The sequence below is a fragment of the Medicago sativa genome, chromosome 8 (genome assembly GCF_051527215.1).
Source record: "Medicago sativa cultivar Bolivia chromosome 8, Bolivia_mono, whole genome shotgun sequence".
NCBI classification, from domain to species: Eukaryota; Viridiplantae; Streptophyta; class Magnoliopsida; order Fabales; family Fabaceae; genus Medicago; species Medicago sativa.
The window spans coordinates 65,863,435-65,891,037 of NC_140756.1; the positions used below are offsets into that span (position 1 = coordinate 65,863,435).

The 27,603-nt window shown below is 33.7% G+C and overlaps 2 protein-coding genes across 2 annotated transcripts; both read left to right on the forward strand.

Moving 5' to 3' along the window:
- The first annotated feature begins 3,730 nt into the window (after window positions 1–3,730).
- On the forward strand, window positions 3,731–4,934 carry LOC146900603 (uncharacterized). The gene has a single exon (XM_085734227.1). The coding sequence runs from the start codon at window positions 3,994–3,996 to the stop codon at window positions 4,930–4,932; it is 939 nt and encodes a 312-aa protein (XP_085590353.1). The 5' UTR covers window positions 3,731–3,993; the 3' UTR covers window positions 4,933–4,934.
- Window positions 4,935–17,634: 12,700 nt separating this feature from the next.
- On the forward strand, window positions 17,635–21,513 carry LOC146900604 (Regulator of Vps4 activity in the MVB pathway protein). The gene is made up of 7 exons (XM_085733524.1): window positions 17,635–17,953; window positions 18,041–18,173; window positions 19,484–19,587; window positions 19,664–19,835; window positions 19,943–20,083; window positions 20,198–20,286; window positions 20,678–21,513. Exons 1-7 carry the CDS (start codon window positions 17,862–17,864, stop codon window positions 21,243–21,245), a joined length of 1,299 nt encoding a protein of 432 aa, XP_085589650.1. The 5' UTR covers window positions 17,635–17,861; the 3' UTR covers window positions 21,246–21,513.
- Window positions 21,514–27,603: the final 6,090 nt, after the last annotated feature.

Below are 27,603 nucleotides of genomic sequence, written 5' to 3' on the forward strand. Positions count from 1 at the left end.
GTAACTCGCAATGGCGAGTAGACCTACTAGCAGTGGCGAGTTGTACAGAACAGAATCCCTGTTTTGCATTCTCGCATCTTTTTCCCTCGTTTCAGTCGTGAACTGGTTTTTGGTACAAACAGGAAAGTTGTAGATAATATTTTTAGCTTTCTAAAGGCGTTGGTTTGACTTGAATATGATATTTAGTTTTCAAGTTATGGGGAAAATACTCTTGAAAAGTTTTGTCGAAAAATCCCTCATAACTAGTTCTAAGTCGACCCAATCCTTGTGGAATGTTTTTAATCTTTGAAACTTGATTTTTATGAGTTCAACTAAGGCGGTTAAACTGTGATGTAGTGAACCTACTTGTTTTTCTTTGAAAATGGGAATTTTTGTGAAAAATGGTCAAGTGAGACAAACTTAGGAATTTTTGGTAATTCTCCATACGTGGCCAATGAAATGTTATGTAACCTCTACTGCATGTATAAGTAGTTTAAGAGACGAACTTTGTTGAATATGACCTTATGAGCTAATTGTCTTGTGAATCCTTATTGTTGGTGTATATCTTATGCGAAGATGATTGGTGGTGTATGTATATATGTGACAACTATGTGTTGCTTGGATTATGATTGTTGTTGGTGATTGTATATATGTTAAGAGGTGGTGAATTGTTGTTGTTGGTTTCATATATACAAATATTGGTGATGTTGAGGTGAATTGTTTGTGTGAACATATGCATTGTAGTTGAGTCATATGTTCATGCATACATGACTGATGGTGGTGGATTTTATATCCAATTGAGGTGATTACGATGTTTTTGTTGCATCGAAGGTGACGACCTTCAGGTGTTTTGGTACCACATGCATCTAGATGAGTTTAGAGCCATTGCATAAACTGTTGGTGGATTGAATTGCATTAAGATGTGTTTGATGGTTGATTTTTGCTAATTGTAATTGCGGATTGAATTGTTAATTGTTGATTGACAAGGTGAAGTTGTGATATGTGTATGATACACTTGTTGAGTTGAGCTTGGAATGATGGTAATGAATTATATGAAGGTTGTGAATGCTTGTGAATACATGTTTGAATTGTTATTCTTGAATATATTCTTTCATCTCCAATGTTCTTATTTAAATCTTATATGGATTATGATAATGTAATGCTAACCCTCAGTGGTTTACCACCTACCTTTCTGTATGGACGGGTAGATGGAGTGCAAGATGCTTAGTTTGTTTGCTTGATGATGCCGATGAGTGGAGTTCCTCTTTTTATGTAAGTGTCTAGATTAGGGCTCTGATCTAGGGTAGTTCTTGCATGTTGGTTTTTATTTTTGGACTATGTATTTTGGAGTTGAGATGTTATTTGTTATTTGAGAATTGGAGAATACAATTGTATTTTGTTGAGATCTGGAGATGTTTTATGAATTATATGTATGTTCAGCTGCTATGTTGTGTAACATGATCTTTATGCATGTATTTTTGTGGTTTGATTCGAAGACGTAGCATCTATTTCTAGAATATGTTTGTATATTCGCACGTTTTATCGCTTATTAGAAATAGGGTGTTATAAAAGACATTGTCAAACCCCGCAAGATATTTAACTTATCCCTCTCTCACTCAGACCACACTGTCTCTCCCATACCTAAAATTCCAAAACTAGCCTTGTCCGGTTCGAATTGGAAATCCGCAATGCAATCTGAATTTGATGCTCTGATTAGAAATAAGACATGGAATTTGTTTCCTCATCCTTGTGATGCTAATCTTATTCAATATATGTGGATTTTTAGACATAAGAAAAATTCTGATGGCTCCTTCGAGCAATATAAGGCTCGTCTTGTATGTGATGGCAAGTCACATATCGCATGTATGGATTGTAATGAAACTTTTAGCCCGGTGGTCAAACCCGCTACCATTAGAACAATGCTCACCATTGCTCTTTCTAAATCCTGACTCATTCATCAACTGGATGTCTAGAATGCTTTCTTACATGGTAGTCTTCATTAAACTATTTACATGCATCAACCATTAGGTTTCCGTGATTCTCATCATCCAGGTTATGTGTGTCGTCTGAAGAAGTCCTTTTATGGTCTCAAGCAAGCGCCTAGAGCATGGTATCAACGCTTTGCTGACTATGTAACCACCATTGGTTTCCAACATAGCACATCAAACCACTCTCTCTTCATATATCGACAACACTCTAACATGGCGTACATTCTCCTGTATGTAGATGACATCATACTTATAACCTCTACACCACACCCTTCGCAAATCAATTATGTCACTCATAACTTCTGAGTTTGTAATGAAGGACTTGGGCCCCCTGAGTTATTTGTTGAGTATTGATGTATCTCGTCATCCTGGTGGTATTTTTCTCAGTCAAACCACATACGCTTCAAAGATCATCGAGCAGGCTGGCATGACATCTTGCAAACCGTCAGCCAATCTTGTAGATACCAAGCAGAAACTCAGCACCTCTTCTAGAAGACCTTATGAGGATCCTTGTTTTTATTGCAGCCTTGCAGGAGACTTACAATACCTCACATTCACTAGACATGGCATCTCTTATGTCGTTCAAAAAAAAATTCTTCACATGCATGCACCCAGCACATAACACATGATTGCTCTCAAGCGAATTCTGCGTTATGTACAGGGTACCATACACTTTGGGTTACATTTATCACCATCCCCAATTACCAAGCTTATCTCCTACACGGATGCTGATCCGGGTGGATGTCCTGACATTCGACGCTCAACATCTAGGTACTGTGTTTTTCTCAGTGACAACCTTATCCCTTGGTCTTCCAAAAGGCAGCCTACTCTTTCTCGTTCTGGTGTCGAAGTGGAATATAAGGGCATTGCAAATGTTGTCTCTGAATCATGTTGGATTCACAATCTTCTATTGGAACTTCATTTTCCCATTCCTCAGGCCACTTTGGTATATTGTGACAATGTTAGTGCCATCTACCTATCTGATAATCTTGTGCAGCATTAGCGTACCAAACACATTGAGATGGACATTCATTTTGTTCGGGAAAAAGTAGCTCGTGGTCAGGCACGTGTTCTTCATGTTCCCTCAAGACACCAGATTGCAGACGTCTTCACCAAAGGGCTTCCTCGTATTCTCTTTGATGATTTTCGAACCAGTCTAAGCGTCCATGAACCTCCCGCTTCGACTGCGGGGTGTGATAGAATAGAATATTAGTCATAACTAGTTATAATTATTTTCTTGTAATTATGTTGTATCATAATTATATAGTATACCTAAAACACTCCCACATATAAACTAGTGGGTGTGTTCTAGCAATTTCATTATCTTACAGAGGCCTAAAACAAATTTTATAATGAGGTCTTTTGAAATTTAAAAAAAAAAATAACACGATGCTTATTTTTTATTTTATTTGAGGGATAACACAATTCTTATTAAAAGCATAATAAGTCAAGTTTTGTTGAATCCAAGATTTGAACTTAGGACCAAAAGGATTTGAAACCTTAAAAATGATCAACCAAGTTAGATAAATATTGATTAGTAGTATGTCATATTATATATTTATAACTAAATTAACTTATTTTGCGGCTTTTTTTAACCCAAAAATCTTGAGGCCTAGAGCCCTTACTTGGATGGCTTGACCCTTAGGTCAGCCCTGTCACTAACCTTATCTCCCTCCACTAAATTTTTATGTATACAATAATGTGACAACTTAACAAACATTAAGAAAATTCCTCAAAAAAAAAAAAAAACAAACATTAAGAAAAACAAACAGCACCCTTTGACATACTCAATTAATATTCAGTATTTATAAGATGACATCAAGGCCAACAAAGCTATATAAAATGCTTCTAGACTTCAATTATAATAAAATATAAAAAAATAAAAAAAATAAAAAAAATCTAGACTTCTCTCACAAGCTCCACCAAATGTCCGAATATTTTTTGAGCAAATGTCCAAATCTATACATATATAAATAGGAAAGATCATTCACCATTTTGTTTATCTCACAATTGGTTACTCTTAATAATGATGAAAAAGGCTAGCATAGCAACCTTTTCCACAAACCAAAAACATTCTAGCAAATATAGTGCTAGATCTATTAGTTTACCAACAAGATCACATCCAAGCACAATTCAAATTGAAGAAGAATTAATCAAACTCAAATCATGGGAAACATCATCATCATCAACATCAAAGGTTGAAACAATTTGTTTTGGTCTCACTGGCCTAACAGAATTGTACAAATGCATAGAACATCTTCTAAAATTGCCACTAACACAACAAGCATTATCTCAACACAAAAATGAGAAATGGGTGGATGAGTTGTTAGATTTTCCACTAAGATTCTTAGACCTTTTGAGCAAAACAAGAGATGATGTTTTGTTCATGAAAGGAAAAGTTGAAGAGCTTCAATCTGTTCTTAGAAGGAGAAAAGTTGGTGATATGGAAAACCATGTTGCTGAATATTGGAGTTTGAGAAGGAAAATGAGAAAGGAATGTACAAAATCACTTCTTTTGTTGAAACAAATTGATGGGTCAATTGGATCATCATTTTTTTCATTGGATCTTAATAATCACCTTTGTTCAATTGTAAAAGTGCTTATTGAAGCTAGTTTGATTACTAGTTCTATTCTTCAATCACTTGTTGTGTTTCTTTCTTCCCCAATTTTGAGATCAAAGGTTAATAAATGGTCATTAGTTTCAAGGTTGATGCAGAAGGGTGTGTTTGGTTGTGATAATCAAAATGAGAATATTAATGAGTTGGAAAAAGTTGATTTTGGAGTTAGTAGTTTGATGATTATGGAGAATTTGAGTAAAGATGCTGAGGCTGAGAAGATTCAATCTGCACATGGAAGGTTAGAAGCTTTGGTGGTGGCTATTGAAGGAATTGAAAATGGATTAGAATGTTTGTTTAAGCGATTGATTAATACTTGTGTGTCTTTTTTAAATATTATTTCTCCTTAGTATGTGTTGTTTTTCGATTTAAAAATTATACCGAACGAAATTACTGGGTGAGTCACGACCAGGTCGCTTTCTTTAAGACGTTTCGCGGCACTACCCTAGTTTGTGCAAGGTAGACTAACAACCACGCCGTCTCCAGGATAAAACAGCCCAGATCACTGTTACGAGTATATACTGCACAGTATATAGTCGCTCGAGAATTACACCTCAAAATTATGGTTCAATCGTTTGATCGAAGCCACTCGATACGGTACGTAACCGCTCTATTCGAAACCGATGGGACAGAAAGGAGTAGAAGAAGAAGAACGATTTAAAATCGAAGGGAGAAGAGAGAAAATCGCACAGGAAGCATCAACTGTGAGATTTTGGTGTGAAGAATGAGTGGGGGGAGCTCTCCTTTTATAGGCAGAGTTCGCGAGAATTACTTGGGGATTAAGTTTGCTTAATCCTTAAGCAAACGCGTTTTACGCGTGACTTGGGGATTAAGTTTGCTTAATCCTTAAGCAAAGCAAACGCGTTTTCTTTAATTGGAAATATCCGGAAGTTTCTGGATACTGGTTTGGATCGGGTCGAAATGTAACACATTAATTTGTTACGCGAACGCTTTCGTATAATGAAAAATTAATTAATTAATTTAACATTTTCAAGTGACAAAAAATATATATATCAATTTTCCAACCCACGACCCACGACCCAAGCCCGGCCCGGCCGGTCGGACGGACGGCGTCGTCGTCGTAGCGCGTGTGATATATGTATTTTGTAAGCGTTCACCCGTTCACAAAAATGGGTACCCCAAGGGCACACCCTTGGAGGTCACCCCACCCTTATATAAACACTTACTAGTTGGGGTGACTCTCCAATGTGGGACATTTTTAAGTCACATACCCACACACTAGTTTCTCATAGTGTTTTCTTTCTTTCCAATTTTTTCACTAGACTTTAACTAGTGTTCCAACAATCCCCCACTTGACTTCAAAATGGTTTCGAGAAATAACGTAAAACGTTTCCATAAGATTTGCTAATATACAAAGGTGTTGTTAACAACTTGAACCTTTGCATAGTGGAAGGTATTCTGATTTAACAAGAGTTGCTTACAGCATTGAACTCTATCTCAGACATAGAATCCACACACAAACCTTTTCATAGGTGTATTCTAAAAGCCCGTGCGTTTTAAGGCCCTGCACGTGTATCCCGGTTTTAACGAATGCTCTAGAAATTCTGCCTCAAAATTCCATAGGACCGGCCTAAGTTCCACATTCGTATAGGTGAGTCTATCAAGGGTACTCCTGTAGCTGTGTACCCCACTCAATTAGAGTATAGATCTCATTAAGAGTTACTATTAACTCATCCTTCTTTCGCTGCAGGATCATGCTTTCTATATTCTTTCTCTCATAGCATGTTCTACCACTTCATGACTTGTTTTTACCCATTGAACCTAAATCTTGGGATCTCCAGTCATATAGGTCGGGTTACCATCATTTAGTGGGCTATAGACATTAGTCCCATCCTACTGGATGTTTCTCGGACTTTCTCTCTATTAAGTCCTTTCGTCAAAGGATCAGCTAAGTTTTCATTCGTACGTACAAAATCAACTCTAACCGCTCCATTAGAGATACACTCTCTAATCGTGCTGTGTTTACGCCTTATCTGTCGTCTCTTACCATTGTAATAACGATTCTTAATCTTTGCAATAGCCGCGGTACTATCACAATGAATTAACACAGCTGGTAACGGTTTCTCCCATAAAGGGATTTCAGCTAGCAAGGATCTTAGCCAACTTGCTTCTTCACTAGCAGTAGCTAGTGCTATCATCTCAGATTCCATTGTGGACTGAGCCAGAATGGTCTGCTTCTTAGACTTCCAAGAAACAGCTCCTCCAGCTATGCTAAATATATAGCCGCTGGTCGCTTTGGAATCATCCGACAAGGTGTTCCAATCTGCATCACTGTACCCTTCAAGTACAGCAGGATATTTTTGATAATGCAGTCCTAATGTCATAGTCCCTTTCAGGTATCTCATGACTCTCTCAATAGCATGCCAATGCTCCTTGCTTGGCCTACTTGTAAATCTGCATAAGCGTCCCACGACATAGGCAATGTCGGGTCTAGTACAATCAGTGGCATATCTGAGACTGCCAATGATGCTCGCATATTCAGTTTGTCTAACACCATCTCCAGTGTTCTTAAAAAGTTTTACACTTGGATCATAAGGTGTGCTTGCAGGTTTACAATCAATGTAGTTGTATTTCCTTAATATCTTCTCAACATAATGAGACTGGTCCAAGGAAATTCCTTTATCTGATCTAGTAATCTTGATGCCAAGAATTACATTAGCTTCTCCTAGGTCCTTCATATCAAAGTTGTTACTCAACAGTGATTTCACAGAATTTATGGCAGGAATGTTTGACCCAAATATGAGTAGATCGTCTACATATAGACATATGATAGTGCAAATGTTTTTATCATACTTGTAGTAGATACATTTGTCACTTTCATTCACTTTGAACTCATTCGAAATCATTAAGTTGTCAAACTTTTCATGCCATTGCTTAGGGGCTTGTTTTAGACCATACAGATATTTGTCTAACTTACATACTTTGCTTTCCTGTCCATGGACTACAAAACCTTCAGGTTGTTCCATATAGATTTCTTCTTCCAACTCACCATTCAAAAAAGCAGTTTTCACATCCATTTGGTGTACTATCAAGTTATAAACAGCAGCCAAGGAAATTAGTACCCTTATGGATGTGATTCGAGTAACTGGTGAGTAGGTATCGAAAAAATCTATATTTTCTCTTTGTCTGAAACCTTTGGCTACAAGGCGTGCCTTGTATTTGTCAACAGTTCCATCAGGTTTCAGTTTCTTTTTCAAAATCCATTTACAACCTATTGGTTTGCAGCCTGGAGGCAGTTCAGTCAAGTGCCAAGTATCGTTAGACTGTAGAGAATCCATTTCATCATTTATGGCTTCTTGCCATAAGTCTGCATCCAAGGAAGACAAAGCTTCTTTGAGATTTGATGGATCCTCTTCTAATGTATTGACCACATATTCAGGTCCATACTCTTTAGCAGTTCTTGCTCTCTTACTTCTTCGAAGTTCTGTAACATCAGTTATGATGTTTTCATCACTATTTCTGATTACTGGATTGTGATCAGGTGTAGTGTTCATGTTTGCGCCCCCACTATTACCCCCACTATCTCTTGATAGAAAGGGAAATTTCGTTTCATAGAAATCGGCGTCATTTGATTCTATGATCACCTTAGCCTTTAGGTCATAAAACCTATATGCTTTACTGTTCAAGGCATACCCAATGAATACACATTCATAGGCTCTACTTGCAAGTTTGACTCTCTTGGGATTAGGAATCCTTACATAGGCTAAACAGCCCCATGTTCGAATGTAAGACAAATTAGGTTGTCTTTTCTTCAAAATTTCATAAGGAGAAATTTTGTTCTTAGTTTTAGGTACTCTATTTAGCACGTAGCTAACAGTTAATAAAATTTCCCCCCACCAATGAGGCGCTGCACCAGAATTAAGCATGATAGCAACTACTAATTCGGTAAAGGTTCTATTTTTTCTTTCCGCTTTACCGTTCATCTCAGGAGAGTAAGGTGCAGTTGTTTCATGAATGATTCCGTGCTCTTTATAATACTCATTGGATGTGTGTGATAAATATTCAGTGCCTCTGTCACTACGATAGCGCTTGATTCTTTTATTGAATTGAGTTTCAATTTCTTTGACAAAATTTTTAAACATATCAAGCGCATCACTTTTGTTTTTCATTAAATACACATAAGTGTAATCAGAGCAATCATCGATAAAAGTTATAAAGTATCTTTGCCCGTTTCTAGTCAAGTTACCATCAACTTCGCATATATCAGAATGTACTAATTCAAATGGTTCGGTTTCTCTTATTACAGATTTATGAGATCCTTTTGTTATTTTTGCTTGACTACAAAATTGACATTTTTCAAATTCATTCAAAGATAACTTAGGAGTTAAACCGAGATTGCTCATATTAGAAATGATTCGTTTATTAACGTGACAGAGTCGTGCATGCCAAATATTAAAATCACACAACATATAAGCAGAAGGAGAAATTTTATTCATAAGATTCAACTTAAACATACCATCAGTAGCATACCCTTTCCCAACAAAAACCATATCCTTAGTAATAGAGTACATATCACATGCTATGATTTGTTCAAAACCAGCCTTATTCAGTAAAAAACCAGAAACTAAATTCTTCCTAATTCTAGGAGTGTGCAGCACATCCTTCAATATGAGAGTCTTCCCAGAGGTGAATTTCAGCTCCACATCTCCGGTTCCAGCAACTTCAGTGGTGTGAGAATCTCCCAACAGCACCTTCTGATCTTCAGCAGCAGTGTATGTCTTAAACATAGCACGTTCATAACAGACATGGCGAGATGCACCAGTGTCTATCCACCAACCATCAGATCCACCCACCATGTTGATTTCAGTTATCATTGCAGTATACGGCTGCTCCTCATTTGTTGTCAAGTGAGCCTGAGCTTGAGCCGGTCGAGTGGATGGGTTTCTACACTTTCGTGCCATATGACCTGGTTGTCCGTAATTGTAGCAATTAAACGGTTGAGCAGGGTCATTCTTTGATGGTTGAGCTCTTGGGACCTTTTGTGGGTTCCCATTCTTATTCCGATTGGAATTCTTATTTGCAGGACGGTTCTGATTCTTAAATTGTTTGCCAGCAGGCTTCAGAACAGCACCCACAGATTTCTTTTTAGTGTTGCTGTTCGAGACAGCAAACACCTCTTCATTCAGTTCTTGTTTTCTTGCCTCTTCTTCAATACGAAGTCGAGTAATCAGACTTTCAAGAGAAAACTCCTTAGTCTTATGCCTAAGGGCATTCTTGAAGTCCTTCCAAGCAGGGGGCAGTTTATCAATTATCACAGCAATCTGAAACTGCTCAGGTAATTGAATTCCTTCAACAAAAATCTCATGAGCTATATTCTGAAGCTCCTGAGATTGTTCTTCGACAGATTTCTCGTCGTTCATCTTATAGTTTAGGTACCGGCTCACAGCAAATTTCTTTGAGCCAGCCTCTTCAGTGTTATATTTATTCTGAAGAGCATCCCAAACATCCTTAGCTGTCTTATGAATCAGATGCAGATCATATAGATGATCCGCAAGACAGTTCAATATGTAATTCTTGCACAGGTAATCCTCTTCCTGCCAGAGGAGTCTATCCTTTTCAGCCTGTTTCACCTTTTCAGCATGTTCGGCAGTAAGCCTTTCCAACTCAGCATTTGCTGCAGATATAGAAGCATCTGTAGCCACTGCTGTCTTACCGTTACTAGTCGTTTCCATAGGAACCGACATCGATGGTATCACAGGTATGTTATCCTTCAAGACGTGGGCAACCTTTTTCGTAGTTAGAAAAAACATCATCTTTGTTTGCCAACGCTTGAAGTTACTACCGTGAAACTTAAACGGTTTGTTGAAATCGACAGCTGTTCCAGATACAGTAATTTCGTTGTTGGTATTCATGGTTTACGAAACGTCTTAAAATTGTTGTTTTTCGATTTAAAAATTATACCGAACGAAATTACTGGGTGAGTCACGACCAGGTCGCTTTCTTTAAGACGTTTCGCGGCACTACCCTAGTTTGTGCAAGGTAGACTAACAACCACGCCGTCTCCAGGATAAAACAGCCCAGATCACTGTTACGAGTATATACTGCACAGTATATAGTCGCTCGAGAATTACACCTCAAAATTATGGTTCAATCGTTTGATCGAAGCCACTCGATACGGTACGTAACCGCTCTATTCGAAACCGATGGGACAGAAAGGAGTAGAAGAAGAAGAACGATTTAAAATCGAAGGGAGAAGAGAGAAAATCGCACAGGAAGCATCAACTGTGAGATTTTGGTGTGAAGAATGAGTGGGGGGAGCTCTCCTTTTATAGGCAGAGTTCGCGAGAATTACTTGGGGATTAAGTTTGCTTAATCCTTAAGCAAACGCGTTTTACGCGTGACTTGGGGATTAAGTTTGCTTAATCCTTAAGCAAAGCAAACGCGTTTTCTTTAATTGGAAATATCCGGAAGTTTCTGGATACTGGTTTGGATCGGGTCGAAATGTAACACATTAATTTGTTACGCGAACGCTTTCGTATAATGAAAAATTAATTAATTAATTTAACATTTTCAAGTGACAAAAAATATATATATCAATTTTCCAACCCACGACCCAAGCCCGGCCCGACGGACGGCGGCGTCGTCGTCGCGCGTGTGATATATGTATTTTGTAAGCGTTCACCCGTTCACAAAAATGGGTACCCCAAGGGCACACCCTTGGAGGTCACCCCACCCTTATATAAACACTTACTAGTTGGGGTGACTCTCCAATGTGGGACATTTTTAAGTCACATACCCACACACTAGTTTCTCATAGTGTTTTTTTTCTTTCCAATTTTTTCACTAGACTTTAACTAGTGTTCCAACAGTATGGATTATGATTTATGAATTAATTCATAATATAAGGATGACATTTTCCAAATGTACAGATTGTCAGATTACACATGATTTTGTACTGATTGTTATTGATGCATTTGTACATTTTGTTTGTTACTTAAGTTTCTTAAAATGAACTTGTGTACCTCCCTTTTCTTTTTCTTTTCCCTTTTACCAATTATACTCAAGATTTTTTATTTTCAAAAGCATAGAATACTATAACCTCTTATTGAAGGGAGGCATATAAAATTGAGGTTGTTTAAGGAAAGCAAGGGCGTTGAACATTCTGTGATTGAATAGGACATAATTATGTGATGAATTGATTTCAATTAAAGCAGAGATAATTTATTTTTTAATCAACGAAGGTTAACTCGGTTAGTAAAATGTTGATTCAACTGCAAGTTCGTTGATTTAACTTCCTCCCATTGTCGATGTGAGGATTCATTTGGTGGGTGTTTTGTAAATACCTTCATTAGCATTCGTTGAGTCTCGATGACTGTTTTGTGATTGAATGAGATAAAATAATAAGACGAATTGATTTCAAATTAAAGCAGAGATAACTAATCTTTTTAGTCAATAAATGATGACTCATTAAATAAAAAGTTAACACAATCCCAAAGTCGTTGATTTAACTTCCTTCCACCAGGATGTGAGGATTCATTTAGTTCGTTGAGTTTTGAGGTATGTTATGACTTTGACGATCGACCGGACCACCATAGCCCAACTCAATCCTTCGGGAAGGGAATAAAATCACTGATTTTTACAATTGAACAATTAAATTGAAATTCAATTCTTTAAGAAAATAAAGAGCCACCTTGTCATCTGCTCTGCCCCCCACTTGTTTGCAAGAGTTAGGCTCTTTCACTCACACATTCTACCCCATCTCAAAAAAATATTAATATTTAAAAAACTAAAATTTGATTCTGCAGTATTTGAACAGTCATTAGTCATTTACAAACATGCAAACATATTGTGTCATTTTAATGTTTGCCATTTGACACCCAATTATGAGTTGTCGTTGCTTGCCCCATGCTGTTCCCATAAGTTACTGAACTAATTCTAATACAACCTCCGCTACATATGGTTGTTCAAACATTATTATATGCATGACTTGTTACACAAACATACTGTGCATAGTTGGACTTGTCACATTGTTGAAGCAGCACCACACACAGGTTATGTAACGTTATTATACTCAAAATAAACTATGAATGGTTCTGGTAAGGTGGGTGAAATAATTGGCAAAATCTGAGCAAAATGTGATGGGACTGTGGCCTTTGTGTGAATTATCAATTAACTGTAAACAGGGTATTCAACTACCTCTGTAACCCAACTGGCATGAGCATGAACTACGTGATAGTAAAATTATAATTGATCAAGTTGGGGACGAATTACAAGGGGATGGATGGGCTATATAACAGAAGGAAAGACACACTTATAATTATGTGTTGGAAATAAAAATAAATATAAAAAAGTATATATTTTACATTCCTAAAAAAAAAAGTATATATTTTACAATATTTGTAACAATAAGCCATCTTTATTGCCGGATTTCTAAAAAGCAAAGAGATTTTATCACCCATTCAAAAGCATTTTAATTTTATGTAAATTTCACCCTTCTATTTATTTTGTCAAATTGGTTCCTTAATTTCTGTGAGTTTAGTTCAGTTGGTAAGGACAATACATAATATATGCAAGGTTCAACGTTCGAATTCTAAACACCACCGAAAAAAATTGGTTCCTTAATTGAAATGGCACTAACAGCCACATATCCTTCACTCAAATTCACACAGTGGCCCACTATGTGCGAGTCATGTATTTTGTCAATTTATTTCAAATATAAAGTATTTAAGTATGCATATTTTTTTTGGAATAAAAATCGCTTCAATTATTTAAACTGAGCCGTTTCCGTAAGTCTAGCTCAGTTGACAGGGGCAGTGCATAATATATGTAGGGGTAAGGATTCAAACCTCAAACACCCCACTTTTCCATATTTAAAATGTGTGAGCTCCAGCCATTAGACTACTTGACAAAAAAATCTAAGCCCAAATCTAAATCAAAGGGGGAACAATACAAGAGGGGTGTGCAATTAGCTAGTCAGTATTGGGATGATCCAAAGCCAATCAGGCCCACAAAAGGAGCAACCCGGTTCCCTTCATTTCTAAAAAGAGACTAATTTTTGCAAATTGATTAACTCAGCACAAATATACTACATGAGGGAGGAATTTGATTAATTGAAAACTTTTATTTTTAAATGAATTTGTTCTAATGAAATTTGGATGAGTTTAATTTCTATGCATTCTGAATGTAAAAAAAAATTACGTCGTTAGTCTATCATGTTTAATCATTTGTGTGACTTTAGAGATGGTTAAGGTAAAAATTAAATGTTTATATGTTTTCTTAAGAAGTCAAACTAGCCATCAAAATTGACATTGAGGAGAATCGAACTCAAAACTTTGAGAAGAGCATACTCCAACCTAATTTTTATACTGATTTGACACACTCCAATCAATGTTTATATTGATTTGACCATTGTGTTTAATTGATAATTGTGAACGAGTCAAGATCAATATGAATATGGACTTCTTTTCTTCACTTAAGGCACTGCACCACACATAGAACGTTTGTTTGAGCGTAAAACTCTAGGATAATTATAACATGGTCAAACGTTGATTCACACATCATAAATAAATCCACATTATAACGAGCTTATTTCTCCACACACAAGGTAAACACTATTGCACTACTTCCATTTATCTTAATCTTTACTCCATCCGGTCACATTTATAAGCAAAAAAACACTTTTTAGATTCATTTAATACTTAATGTATTTAGTCAATGTATAGACCAAATACATTATGTATTTAATGAACCTAAAAAATACTTTTTTGCTTATAAATATGACCGGAGGGAGTATCTGACATGAACGTCTCATTGTTTAAAGGTACATCAATCTTATCGTAGACTAAAGATTGTTTATTGTTGTCTTCTACCATTTCATCACTTCAAGTCACCATTTGAGATTTAACCTCAAATCAAATTGCTCGGACCCCTATATTATAATTATGAACATTAAAATGGTAACTAACACTAAACATGAAAAATGTGGTAAACATAGAGAAATGATATTTGTACAACCATTTTGTGATAACTTTTGGACAATTTTCTCTCTCATATTCACATTATGTTCTTTTTCCCTCTCCATTGTTTTTGACCAATAAGAGGAGAGAAAATCAAGGTTGTCATCAAAGTTGTCTTCAAATGGATGTACATATATCACTACTCTATTGTAAATGATTTCTAAGAGAATGATGTTCACCGAATTGAGCAACGATATACTCTAGTATTTCTTTAGAAATGATTGATTACCATTTTATGTTGACCAAAGGTATATTCGAGTGTTTCTCATAAAAAAAAAAGGGTTAACCGGCCTTTAACCCCTGTAATATAGGCCACTTTTTGTTTTCCCCCCTGTAAAATTTTTTTGTCAGATTTGATCCTTGTAATTTTTTTTTGTTTTAGAATACCCCCCTAGGCCAGCTGACTGTGCATTTTCGCTGAGGTGGCGTGCTATGTCACCTTTTTCTGATGACGTGGCAAGCTGACTGTATAATTATTTTTATTTTTTATTTTTTAATTAGGTACACGTGACATTTCTGATTTTTTTAATAAAAAAATATTATTTTTAATTAAAAAATTATTTTTTTAAAAAAAATAAAAAAACGAAAAAAATTCTTCACAAATAAAAAAAATGAAAAAAATTCTGAAAAAATAAAAAAATACCGAAATTCTGGAAAATTTTAAAAATAAAAAATAAAATCTGAAAAAATTAAAAAAATGAAAACATTCTGGAAAAAATTAATAAATTTCGAAAAATTCATATTTCCAGATTTTTTTCAATACCGGAAAAATGAAAAAAATTCATATTTTTTTTCGGAAAGTACTTGTCATTCAACCGTATAACATGATTTATATACCGGTGTCAATCAATATACATTATATCCTGTTATTCGGACATGATTTTTATAAATATGATTAATCTTCAAATTTTTGAAAAAAGATTAATCATATTTACAAAAACTAAATTTTCGAAAAAAAAGGATAAAAAAAATATGAATTTTCGAAAAATATAATTTTTTTTTAAAATGATCAATCTTGAAATTTTCGAAAAATTATAAAAAAAGATTAAAATAAAACTTCTTACTTTTGAAAAAAAATATAAATTTTTCCATTTTTCCGTTATTGAAAAAATTCTGGATATATGATTTTTTTTCTAAATATAATAATTTTTAGAAAATTTTGATATATATTAATCTTTTCCGGATTTTATTTTTATTAATTTTTCCAGAATTTTTTCATTATTTTTCATTTTACCAGATTTTTTATTTTTTAATCATTTTTTATTTTTATTAATTTTTCATTATTTTTCATTTTATCAGATTATTTTATTTTTTTAATCGTTTTTTATTTTTATTAATTTTTCCAGATTTTTAAAAAAAAATCCGTATTTTTTCAAAATTTTTTATTTTTTCAGAATTTTTTTCATTTCTATTAATTTTTCTAGAATTTTTTAAGATTTTTTATTATTTTTATTAAAAAAAAAACACAAATGCCACGTGTACCTAATTAAAAAATAAAATATAAAAGTAATTATACAGTCAGCGTGCCACGTCATCAGAAAAAGGTGACGCAGCATGCCACCTCAGCGAAAATGCACAGTCAGCTGGCCTAGGGGGGTATTCTAAAACAAAAAAAATTTACAAGGACCAAATCTGACAAAAAAATTTTACAGGGGAGAAAACCAAAAGTGGCCTACATTACAGGGGGTAAAAGCCTATTAACCCTAAAAAAAAGGTATATTCCAATGTTTGAACTGTATCAGTAACCTTTTCATTAAAATAAAGAAGAGAGAAAACCGTACAAGGGAGTTGAGATACATTGGTCATCTATGGCCACAGATAAACTATTCACCTAATTAGATAAATTTTTTTTTTTTTTTTTGTTACAAGATACAAATGATATTTGTATCCGCTGCATATCAATTTTTATAATAAAAAATAATAGAATTATGTAAAAAAAAATCATTTATTATATCGATTATTATGTACAATTTTGTTTCTTCTTATTTTGATACCACAAATGAGCATTAAATATACAAATATTAATATCTTTTAAAAAAGTCCATGTGAATATGTCTTAGTTAATATGGATGTTGCACTATGCAAGAAAATGAAGTTCAAATGTCGGATTTCTCATTTCTTTTCATGTTTTAATCTAGGACCTTTAATTTCTTTATGTTTAACTCGAACAAATTAAGTTATCATTCCTCTATCGTGATCGATTTTATCTGTGATTAAATGCTATATCAATTTGGCTCAAAATTATATGTTGAAGTTCTGGAAAAATCGTGGCACGTGAACATGGGATTGTGGCACAATTTTGGTTCACTTTCTATGAGGTAGCCACCGGAAATATCATGATACGTTGGAGAGGCTCAGTGGCAACGTGGCACGAGCAACAAATATAATCTAGTACTGTACTGTTGTACTAATTGCAATTATGGCACGATGAGTGCCTAATGTGGCACGATTCTCTCGAGATCTGGACACTATATAAAGCTTCATTCTTCATGTTTTGAGAGAACTTCAAGAAAGAGAAACCAAATGATAAAACTATAGGGTTGAGTGTCTTCGGTGAAAGTTTATTTCTTAGGTTGAGAAACATTTGTAAACACCTTGAATAGTGAGATTTTATTAGAGGAAGGATAAAAAAACTTCCTTTAGTGTTTTCTCTTAGGATTCGTTGCGAGTGTGGATGACTCGAAAATGGGTAGAAATTAAGTTTGTCCTTTGTGAGCTTTTAAGCTAATTTTTTGTAATCTCTTTGCATAACTCTTATCATAGTGAATCGGAGAACTGTTCTCTCCCAAAATAGGTCATTTTTGGATAGAATTAAGTAAACAATATTGGTGTGTTGTTTTCTTCCTTTCTCTTTTATCTTTGTTGCTTTCAATATGTTTGTAGTGTTGTTTCATCTAATTTTATTGATGCCATTATTTGTTCGGATTCACAACAAATGTAATTATGTTTTTTCTTTCTTTCTTTTCATCTTCAACTGTACTACTAGTACCTTAGTTGGTAAGATTCGACATTAACAATATTGCATAGGATTCCAATTCTGATTTTAATATGAAACACCAGACAGATATGCTAATTAATTAATAATCTTGATTGATCGACAAACACAATACAACGTGTTCACACTTTCCATAACGGCTACATTCTCCCACAAATAAGTCACACCTCAGCTCTCAAAAATGGACAAAAAAGATCCACACACTCCTTTTTCGCTATATTCCCTTTTTCAGCAGACCGTTACACTTCTCTTCTCTTGTCCTTAAACCCCAAAACCACAACCCCATTTCTCTCTCCTCCGTTTCACCATGACGGTCGTAACCACCGCCACCGCACGCACCAAGAGGATCGTGAAGCTCACTCTCGCTCTTCTCGGCCTCGGCTTCAATTCCTCCAAATGGTACCATTCTTTTCTTTTTTCTATGTTGTTGATTCTAGAATTTGGGGGGTTTAAATAGAAATAATTAAATGTGTTATGGTTTTGCAGTAAAACAGCGGCGAAGATGGCGGTGGCGAGGATTAAGCTGTTGAGGAACAAGAGGGAGGTTGTAGTGAGGCAGATGAGACGCGACATTGCGATGCTTCTTCAGTCTGGTCAAGATGCCACTGCTCGTATCAGGGTAATTTTTGATTTAGACATGCACTTAGAAATGAATAATGCTGATTTTTAGAATGATTTCAATATTATCATGATTGTAAATTGTTTACTAAGTTTTGAAGAATTGATTAAAATAACTTAGATTTGTTACTAAGTTGAGGGGTTTTGCTATCACATACACGCACCAGACACGATATTGACACCGACTCATAGACATAACTAAATAACTTGAGAAAATAGAAATTATTGAATGTAATCACATATGTCGTATTGTGTGCTAATAATTTGAGAAAATAGAAGTGATTGAATGTAATCATGTCTAGTGCTGCATTTTCATCATGGAACCAAACATGATTGTGTTAATTGTATAGAGTATAGGTAAATATGTCTAGTGAATGTTATGTTTTAAGTAGGGAGTGGTTTTGTGGTTAGAATTTGATGACTGAGTAGGGTATCTTTTTTTTCTTTTTTGATAAGCACAGAGTAGAGTATGTGACTTAGTATATTTATTTGTTTGATTAGTTATGTGTCAAATTTTTTGTTGCTTGAATTTCATTTTGTTTAACTTAATAGAGGCGATATGGAAAATTTAGAAAATTTTCAGGATTGAGTTTTTGGAAACAAAAGGGATAAATATAGACATTTATGCAATTTCAAGACCACTTTCCTAGAGTTCGTGGAAGGTGAATGAAAACCATGTTCTTGATGTTAGTTTACAGACTGACTACATGTAAATCTGTAATTCTGTACAGTAAATTATTCTTAAGAACGGCGTTTCTTTTTATAAAAATAGAGCATTTGGTGTGAAATTGTGTATGGAAAATTATTCTTAGGAATATCACCGCATTCTATAACGATAGATCGTTTGGTGTGAAATTATGTCCAGAAATTTATTCTTAAGAATGGCGCTTCATTTTGTAAAGATAAAGAATTTGGTGTGAAATTGTGGACAAATTTTTTTTCTTCTTATGAATGGCGCTTCATTCTATAAAGATAGAGCATTTGATGTGAATGTGAAATTATGTACAGAAATTTCTGATTCTGTACAGAAATTTATTGTTAAGATATAGCATTTCGGTGTGAAATTACATCTACTGTAAACATTCACAAGATTGGAATTTGGTTTGATAATATAATTTTTGGGATTAGTTGTAATGGTTTTGATGTGTTGTTTACCTTTTTGGCTGTGGCTAATGTCTATTAAACTTGAATGCTGAGACTTGTTACCTTGGGAATAATGGTATGGTGATGTATGAGTATGAGATGTTATTTTTCTTTTCGATATTAGGATGATGAATCTGTGATTTTTAACAAGATTTTATTGGATTATAGGTTGAGCATGTGATGAGAGAGCAAAATGTTTTGGCTGCAAATGAATTCATTGAGCTATTCTGTGAATTAATTGTGGCCAGACTCTCAATTATTGCAAAGCAAAGGTGAAATATTGCTCTCTCGTTTTAGTTAAAATATTATGAAGGTTTGAAATTATAATGCTAATCCGACTCGTTTCAGGGAATGTCCTGCTGATTTGAAAGAAGGAATTGCTAGCTTAATATTTGCAGCCCCTAGGTGCTCAGAAATTCCAGAACTTGTATCACTAAAAAAAATCTTTGAGAAGAAATACGGGAGGGATTTTGTATCTGCTGCTACTGATCTTAGACCAAGCTGTGGTGTAAACCGCCAGGTAAGTCATCTCCAGATTGCATTTTTCCTTGGGTGTGTGTGTAATATTTATATCCTATTATTCTCGAAAGTATTCTCTCTGATGCTTGTTAATTGCAATGTTTTTAGTTGATTGACAAGCTCTCGGTACGCACACCTCCCGGTGAAGTAAAGTTAAAAGTATTGAAGGAAATTGCTAAGGAATATCAAATTGATTGGGATACTGCAGAATCTGAGAAAGAGCTTCTCAAGCCTCCAGAAGAGCTAATAGTATGAGTTCTTTTTCTATTTATCTAACATCCATTTTTCTGTATGTTATATGTCGCATGCTTTCTTATGTTGTCCTAGTTCTCCATTGATATTTTGGCTCTTCTCTCTTATTAGGAAGGGGAGCGCACTTTTGTCAGTGCCAGCACCTTACCAGTGAAGAATTCAACAACTGTTTCCATGGAGTCAAATAAGCCAGCAACAAGGTGAATCAAACAATACTGTTAGGATATATGATAAGGTGGAGTTGTTCAGAATTTGAGATAGGGATTTAGTTAGAAAAGTTTTTAGTTAATGAGGTAGTCAGGATTATCATGTATAAATAGGAAGGTTTTGGAATTAGAGGGATCATTGTTGAATATTATATCTTTTGTGAATAGAATAGTGACTCTATTCCTCTCAAAATAAAAAAGAATAGTGACTCTATTGTGAAGGGGAAAACCCTTGGAATAGAGATTTCTCTCCTATTTTTTTCATTTTTCTGTAGTAAAAGTGTGCTTTAGTTTCAATCCAATTATTGGGTTCCTAAGAAATACCCTGTTGCCTATATGAATTATATCGTTCTTATTTTCTAATGCGATTCTGTGAATTGATCAGATTATCAGGCGGTGGAATAAGTGATTCCATGCATTTTGAAGATTCTAAGTCTGCTGCTGAAGCAGCAACTGAAGCAGCTAAGAAAGCAATTGCGGCTGCTGAATTTGCTGCTTATATGGCTATGAAGGACTCTAATGAAGCCTCTCAACCATATTACAATGATAAGTTCTATAATGATCCTGCAAAATATACTCATAACTTGGCTCATAAATCAACAACGGAGGAGAAAATGCACAGGTCGCATAGCTTACCAAGGTCTGATCACATGAACAACGAGGATCCATCGTATGGTGGAAAGGATTATAGAAGACACAGCTACCATCCAGCTTCTGCACATTCAGCCGCTTCTGCACATTCAGATATTAAGTTTGATGAATCAGATTGTGATGAAGAAATTGAAGCAGAAGAACCTCCAGTTACTTTCCCACCTAAACGGCTTCCACCACCTGTACCTTCTTCATCTGTGGTTAAACAGGATTCCAACATCCGTGTTCATCCTAAATTGCCAGATTATGATGAACTCACTGCTCGTTTTGATGCTCTAAAATTCAAAAAGTCGCAGCCATGAACCCTTTGAGCAACCACTTATCAAAATGTTCTAGCTTAATTCATTCATTTATATACATATATAAGAATAGTTTATTTTGTCATACTGATGAATTCTAAGAATGTCATAATATTGGATGCTATACTTTTTTGATTTACAATATTGGATGCCATAGTTTGGTACACATTGTTCTGCCACCACGTATTATATTTGTTTCAATATATGAATGCTACTGTATAATTTTGCCAATTAAATTTCTAATAATATTGCAGCTCTATTTTACGTTTGATATAGCCAAAATTGTGTCATCATTCAATTCGGGGTACATAAGTTGTTGCTCTGTATCCGAGCACCCGACACCACTTTAACCAATCTCTGCAGAAACATCATTAATCTTTGCAAACACAACTTTTACAGCCCAAAAACTCAATCAAATATGCCTCTAATGATGTTATTACCACCAATAACAACATTGCTCAGTGAGATACATGTAAATTTAAAATTATATATTGCATTTGCATCACACGCTTGCCCTCTCACACACTCAAACTTTAGATTCAAGCTGTAATTTTTGTTATTAGAAAAATATCAATAAATTATGGTTATGTTAATTTTCAAGGTTCGAATCGTGGACCACTTGCTTAAAACTCATTTATAGTATTCTTAAGCTCACCAACCATAACACCTATTATGAACAAGTTATTTCTTTTCTTTGTGAACAGAAACAAGCTACTCTAGCATGTAACATAGTGTAGAAAGAGAATGGAAATGAATGCAGGCATGAGCGGTAGATGGAACAGGGCAGAAAGCAAGCAAGACCACAAATGCATTTATCAAACAAATCTTGATTAAGTGTTTAACAAGAGATACATTTCTCTAACTATTTCCTTTTTATTCACGTACATTTAAAATTCTTAAGACAACAGATATAAACGAAGAAATAAAATTTACTCTTCTTTACAGAAAAAGTTATAGCATGTGGTTAGTTTCAATTCAATGGGGATAAACATCCACCAACATATTCACAAATTAAACAAAGCTATCATGTGCAATTAGTTGCCTTAATTCCAAGATACTAACCAGTTACCATTGGCTTTGCAATTGTTGAATCAATGGGTAACTGTCCATTTTAGCATTTTGGACAAATTTCACCATCTTGTGGCCAGCTAGCAAAAAGTTATCATATGTTACATCATCTTCTTTTCTTCTTCTGTAAATTACTACAAGTAGAGTTTATTCTTTCATCTTACGTATTTGTATGTTTTTAGACTTTTTGGCTGCGGCACGCTTGTCGTCGTAGTTGTCACAGACTTTTGTCCTCTTTGTCTTTTTCTTTTTGATCTTAATTTTTTTTTTTTGAAGGACTTTTTGATCTTAATTGTTAGGTCAAATGCATCTAAAGGTCCTTTAAGTTTTTCGTTTTTCCCAAAGTGATCCTTTAAGTTTCAAAAGTCACAAACAAGTCCTTTTAGTTTTTGAATCGTTTCAAACAAGTCATTTTAGAGGATGATGGTGATGATTCAGATGATAGCAACAAAGAGCATTATCCACCATTTGCCATACCTAAAAAGATGACTAATTTTAAGTGGGTGTTAGGAGCCAGATTTGGTACCAAAGATGAGTTCAAGGAAGCAATTACCAACTATGCTATCTACAATAGGACTTGTTTGAAACGATTCAAAAACTAAAAGGACTTGTTTGGGACTTTTGAAACTTAAAGGACCATTTTTGGAAAAAAACGAAAAACTTAAAGGACCTTTAGATGCATTTGACCTAATTGTTAAGTTTAAACAGTTATATGTATATTTTTTTATGGAGTTATATGTAATTTTGTTTACCTATTTTAATCATGTTATAAAAAAACAAATTTTAACCCTTATTTTTAAAATAAGGAGTGCTGGCAACACAATTTCTAATACATTCTTTTTGTTCGATTAAAATTCGCATGAATTCCACCAAATCATTTAGATCATATATCAATTTTGAGGTACTTTATGAACTTTAATCAATTAAAAATAGTGTATTGCTAGCATTTCTTTTTTAGGGTATGTGTTGCTAGCATTATTCATTCATATGGACTTTTAGTCTTAGATTTCACAAGTTTTTGAATTATTCCCTAGTTTGAGATTTACTTTTTACAACATGTCATTTTCATTTATAATGTGAAATTATATTTGAGAATGTCATCGGTGAATTGGGAAAAAAAATCTTGTTACTTTTTTTTCTTTTCTTTCCATTGATCTAATGTAAACCTTCTAAAATTCATTATGGTTTAAATCATTAATAACACATCATCAAGTATATTTCCAAATGGGTTAATATGTATTTATCCCCCAGTAATTTGAGCGAGTTCCGGTTTACCCCCTGTAAAAAAGATTCTTTAGTTTCCAACTCTATAATATGAAGATTCTCCACAAAACACCCCTGTAATATGAAGATTCTCCACAAAACACCTCTGACCCCATACAGACGCTGACGTGGCACGCCACTGTGTAATTATTTTAATTTTTATTTTTTTTAAAACTTGACACGTGTATAATTAACGCTGACGTGGCACGCCACTGTGTAATTATTTTAATTTAGTTTTTTTAAAACCTGACATATGTGTAATTGTTTAAAAAATTAATTTTAAAGAGATTAAAAATAAAAAAAATGAAAATTAATTTTCAAATATTTTAAAATAAGAAGCAAAAAAAAATCAATTTTTTTAAAAAAACAAAAAAATTAATTTTCGTTTATATTAATTTTTTTTAAAACGAAAAAAAATCAATTTTTTTAAAAAAACGAAAAAAATTAATTTTCTTCAAAAAATAAAAAAGTTCAGAAAAAAATTAATATTTTTTTACCAAAACATTAAAAAATTAGCTTATATTATTTTTTTAATATTTTTAAAATTTAAATTTAATTTGGATTTTTTAAAAATTAGCTTATATATATAAAGAAAACAACCCCTTTTAGCTCTTTTGGACTGGTTGTTTCTTTTCAAAAATGTCCTCAATTTTCAATACAAATAAAACATGTAACACATCGTAAATATTAAAAAAATTTCCAGATTTTTTTTATTCTCAATTTTTCAATATTAGAAAATATTCTCAAATTTGTAACACATCGTAACAAAAAATCTGAATTTTCCTAAATTTTTAAATAAATTTGTACAAAGATTTTTAAAAATAAAAATATTTTACAGATTTTTTTTTTGTTGAGAAAATTTAAAAAACTTCTTTTTCGAAAAAAAATCTGTTTTAAATTTCGAAAAATATATATTTCTAAAATTTTGAAAATAATTTGAAAAATAAATACCAACTTTTTCTAGATTTTTAACCTTTTTTCAGATTATTTTTTTATTTTCAGGATTTTATTTGTTAAATTTTCTAGACTTTTTCATTTTTTTTTTGAGGGATAGACTTTTTCATTTTACCAGATTTTTTAATTTTTCCAAATATTTTTATTAAATTTTTTATATTTTTTCATTACTTTTCAGTTTACCAGAATTTTTTTTCATTTTATTAATTTTTCATAATTGTTTTCATTTTTTAAATATTTTAATCATTTTTTTTCATTGTAATTAATTTTTTTAATTTTTATTAATTTTTCCAGAATTTATTTAATTTTTTATGATTTTTTTTAAAAAAATACAAATGCCACATGTACCCTTTAAAAAAAAGAAAAAATAAAAAAATTATACAGTCAGCATGCCACATAATTAGATATGCACAGTCAGCTCGCCACATCAGCTCGCCACATCATCAATTCTGCCCAGTCACATAGGTTAGGGGCTAAAATCAAAGAATCTTATTTTACAGGGTTGGAATCTAAAAAATCTTTTTTACAGGGGGTAAACCGGAACTTGCTCAAATTACAGGGGGTAAAGACATATTAACCCTTTCCAAATTATCTAGAAAAAAATTAAATATCAGTCTCAAATTCGGTTGTTGGAAAATGCCTTGAAATTTGTAAAGTGGAGGACTAAAATCCCTGATTTGTCCTATTGGTTGGGGTAAGGTTTGTCTCCTCTCTAGGGCGAAACAGACCTTGATGATCAACCTTGCACCAAGACAGACCAATCTGACACCGAGACAAGTCGTGCTTCTTTACAGCGTGCCACCATCCCCATTTACTGTTCATGTAATTCCTGAATTTCTAAAGTAGTCTCTTTTTATGAAAGGTCAACGATGTAAACACATTGTTTTAAAAGGAAAAGGAGGATAGAGGTGAGATGATGGTGTGAGAAATGGTGAAGGTTTGAAGGGTATTTATAGGGGAAGTTTGTGAAGATTTTGGTACATAGAGTGTAACGACTCATAATGGTGAGTCAAAAAACGTGTTCTAAGAGTTTTACCAGCCATTAAAGCTTGTAAAAACCTTTGAAAAATGTGTCCATGAGTTACTGAACACCGTCCAAAACTCTGACTTATTTCAGATTATATAATCCGAAAATTATAAAGGAAATTTGGATTATATAATCCGAAATGTTTTAATAATGGGTGAAAAATGAGAAAAACTTCGTACTTTGTAGGGTGAGGGATGTTTTGGATTGTATAATCCGAAAATATTTTGTACTGAATTTTTTTGTGTGGTTCACAATGCACCGACAATTTCTGTGATCCACTTACAGTTCCTTCATTAGTTTGTTTCATCTAATCTTGTGGGTTTGTTTCTTTTTGAACTTATCTGATTAGTTTGTTACATGAGCTGATTTGTGGGTTGCTTAATTTTTAAGTTTACTTAATTCTTAAGTTTCTCCAAATTAGTTACAAACTCTCCATGTAAAAGGAGAGCTCACCTAGTTCAAAAATCACACCAAAGAGTTTCTACTGAGTTGTCGATAACTCTTTCTCTCTTCTCCCTCTAGCTTGTGTTGACGAGCTATTCTTCTCCTCATCTCCTTTTTTCTGTCCCTTCGAAATTAAGAGTGTTCTTAAGACCTTAGTCCCTATTCGGTATAATGTCCCTTTGAAATTAAGAAAGTCTTAAAAACATAGTCCATTCGATAATGGTTGTCCCTTCGGAATAAAGAGTACTTTTAAGATCATAGTCCCTTTTGGAAATGATCTTAACAGTATATAAATATTATTTCAATATTTTTCTAATTGAGGAGAAATAAAAAAATCGAAATGGTGGCATCACCATATTTGAGTGGTCGTAGTGTCATATTAATATTTTCGTAAATTAAAGTTAGAATGGTGGTAACACCATATTTGGGTAGTCTCAGCACCATAATAGAGTGGTAACAATATCATATTAAAGTGGTTTCAGTATTAAAGAGTGGTCTTAGTACCATATTTGAGGGAGTAAATCTTGAACGGTTTTATACAGTGCAGTAGTTAACCGCACAGTTGTAGTTGAACTTGTTTTATCCTGAAGGCGGCGTGGTTGATAGTTTGCCTTGCACAACTTTGGGCAGTGCCACGAAACGTCTTAAAGAGAGCGTCCTGGTCGTGACTCAACCTAGTAACAACTTCGATAGATATTCTTTTTCAATATAAAATTTGTAAATCTAAATATAACAGTTTGAAAATTCAAAAAAACAACAGAAAACAAAACTCATATCTTTAAAAGATCAAAACCCACCGTCACGACGTCATAGCCTCAACGGTTATAAATCATCCAATCGTTATTATGTTAAGCAACGAAGCTATATCAAAATAGTCTTACATAAATACAAATACAAATAAAATTATTTAAGCACAGACAATAATAAAAAAGTGAAATAATAAATAAATTAATCAAATAACATCATTAAACTATTCTATGTTTAAAAAAATATTTGTGTAAATGTGTTTATTTTTATATCTTTAATTTGTTTTTATTTCTCATGCAACAGTCTGACATTTCTTTTATGAGCTTTCATATCGTGGTACCAAAAAAGCCTGTAAAGACCCTCTTCATTTATAAAAATAAATAGAAAATGTCATTTGAAAAGAGATAGACACAAAAAAATAGTGATGTGTCCCAACATTAGATGAGTTTCACTATCATTAATTATTTTTTACTTTTACGTATCATTATCTATTTAAATAGAATAAATGGAAGAAATTATAAATGGAGAGGGACTTAAATCCAAAAAAGGACACAATTAAAATGTTTGTTATGGTGTGGGGCTCATATGCATTGAAACGTTCTGACACTCCTTGAAGACGATGACAACTGAGCATGAAATGAAATAATGGCTAGTGTAAGATAATCAAGACATAGAGTCGGTTTGGTAAGACATGTAAACTATCTTAAACTTACGATGGATAGGCAGGCATGTGTTCCTTCAAAAAAAAAAAAAAAAAAAAGGCAGGCATGTGTTGACGAAAAAAGCCTGTTTGATAACAATTTTTCACCGTAAATTTATAACTTATTTTACTAGCTTATATTTTATTTTTTGGAAAAA